The sequence below is a fragment of the Pinus tabuliformis genome, chromosome 4_2 (assembly GCF_031772625.1).
Source record: "Pinus tabuliformis cultivar Carrire ecotype Pingquan chromosome 4_2, CPIR1, whole genome shotgun sequence".
NCBI classification, from domain to species: Eukaryota; Viridiplantae; Streptophyta; class Pinopsida; order Pinales; family Pinaceae; genus Pinus; species Pinus tabuliformis.
Window position 1 is genome coordinate 701024043 of NC_142304.1, and position 1931 is coordinate 701025973.

General features: G+C 36.7%; 1 protein-coding gene across 1 annotated transcript; it reads right to left on the reverse strand.

Annotated features, from left to right (window-relative positions):
• Positions 1-261: 261 nt before the first annotated feature.
• LOC149171411 (SKP1-like protein 3) lies at positions 262-758 on the reverse strand. The gene is made up of 2 exons (XM_089425955.1): positions 471-758; positions 262-369 (listed from the first exon to the last, which is right to left on the reverse strand). Exons 1-2 carry the CDS (start codon positions 756-758, stop codon positions 262-264), a joined length of 396 nt encoding a protein of 131 aa, XP_089282081.1.
• Positions 759-1931: the final 1173 nt, after the last annotated feature.

Sequence of the window (1931 nt, forward strand, 5' to 3'; positions counted from 1 at the left end):
GAAAGTTTTAGGCTTCATTAATATCACAGTTTGACAACTGGGCTCTTCACAATAGAAGTGCCTTAAAGATTTTTGAAGGTATTGAATCCATATATGTAGTAAAAAAAACGAGTTTAAACAACACAAATCAAGATTTGGCCATCAAAATTTTGGCCAGATTCCCACCAAAAATCCACAAAGACTCCAAAATATCAAACTTAAAAACTACTACAGAAAAATATCAATCTAACTAAATACAAATTTTCTTTGATTTAATTATTTTTATATAAAAAATTCATCACTCTCGATCTCTGGCCTTGCAAGGATTTCTCTTTCCAATTTCTCACTTGACAAATCCAAAAGACTCTGCATAGCAAGAAAATCTGCTGCCTGCAGTAACATAATATAAAGCATATCAACCAGCATTCAATTACATTACTTATTGACTTTTAAAAAGATAATACTTCACATTATTTTTATGATAACATTACCTTTATCATATCCCGCAGTGTTGATATGTCCACGCTGATAAAATTCTCATCCCACTCTTTAATTTCACGTGAGGTTTGAGTTGAGTTGCGTAAATGATAGTCATAGTATTGGATCACCTTTTCCAATATTGGAGTGGATACGTAGACAGGCACAGTTGCATGAGATATATCGATGAATTCTGCCATATCTTTTATCACCTTCGACTCCATTGCAATTTCTCTACCCACCCGAAAAATTTCTCCGTCAGACGTTTCCAGTGCCATTGTGTTGACCCTATCGTTTTCCATTGATCGTTTCACTTAAACCAACTCAGGTCCTGTGTCCGAAGTCAAAGGGTAGAAATACAAACTAACGCCAGCTATTAATGTGCAGTTGACAGGAAATATAAAACATTTAGAAATGGGTAATATATATATATATATATATATATATATATATATATCAAAGTTTTTTCACCGACTTTTTCGTGTGTGTGTGCATTGAACCAATTTATAACTAGTTTAGAGTCACTAAATATCTGCAGTTGCTGACATCTTTTCGCAAGGGAAAAAATAAGAAGTCTAAGGCTATTAAGTTATGCATATTTATTTGTGCCTTTCCTTAAACCCAACTTCATCTTGTAGTGATGATCTTCATTTAAATACAAAACTGATCCTCTACCACAACCATCTTGTTGAGCAAATCCATCAAAATACACCAAAGGGTAAGCCTTGTCGATGATTTCTGCGTTATTGTTCCAGTGATTCTGTTTCAGTTCATCCTCAGGGATCAAGTTATAAATTGCCACTATGTGGGAACATGTAAGATTCCAGTTTGATACCTTATCTTGAAAAATATTTAGGTTCCTTCCTAACCAAATACCCCAACAAACCAGAAGGGGCGGGTTTCATAGCTTTGAATAGAGGCATTCCATGAGCTAGGGGCATTATTATAATATACTAATGTTATTATGAATATCAACGATATTAATAGCATTAACATTAATATTAAGAACCCCTACAATGGGTGTTGGCTCTAGACAATTGTCCTTGTCATGTTGAACACAGGTGGATTAGGTGGCCACTTGGCCCATAGCTTCAACCCTCATACAGGCCGGCACGCTCATATTTATACTCACGAGATGGAATCATTTACTTGCTCCTGTTATCATACGTCATCCCTCATTGGTTCATCATGTCGCCTTATTATTGCACAAAGAGGCTTACTTTGATGGAGATGGCCGAAGTTGGCGTCATGGCTCATATGCGTCCTTCTTTAAGCCTGTCTCCGGACCTGATGACCAGTTCTGAAGATTTATTATTGATGTTAGGTATGCTTAGTGTTTCTCTCTCGCCTGTTTATGGTCGCCATGCGTGCACTCCAGATTGCATCCACAAACTCTTCAGTTGGCCTGTATCTAAGTATGCATTGGACTTCTCGAAATTGGAGGGTCAACGTAGCCATCCTCCTTTGGTCTAGCA

Coding starts and splice junctions, on each gene's coding strand:
- LOC149171411 (XM_089425955.1), bottom strand. CDS start 758: ATGGAAAACGATAGGGTCAACACAATGGCACTGGAAACGTCTGACGGA. Junction 370..470: donor CACTGCGGGATATGATAAAG/GTAATGTTATCA, acceptor ATGTTACTGCAG/GCAGCAGATTTTCTTGCTAT.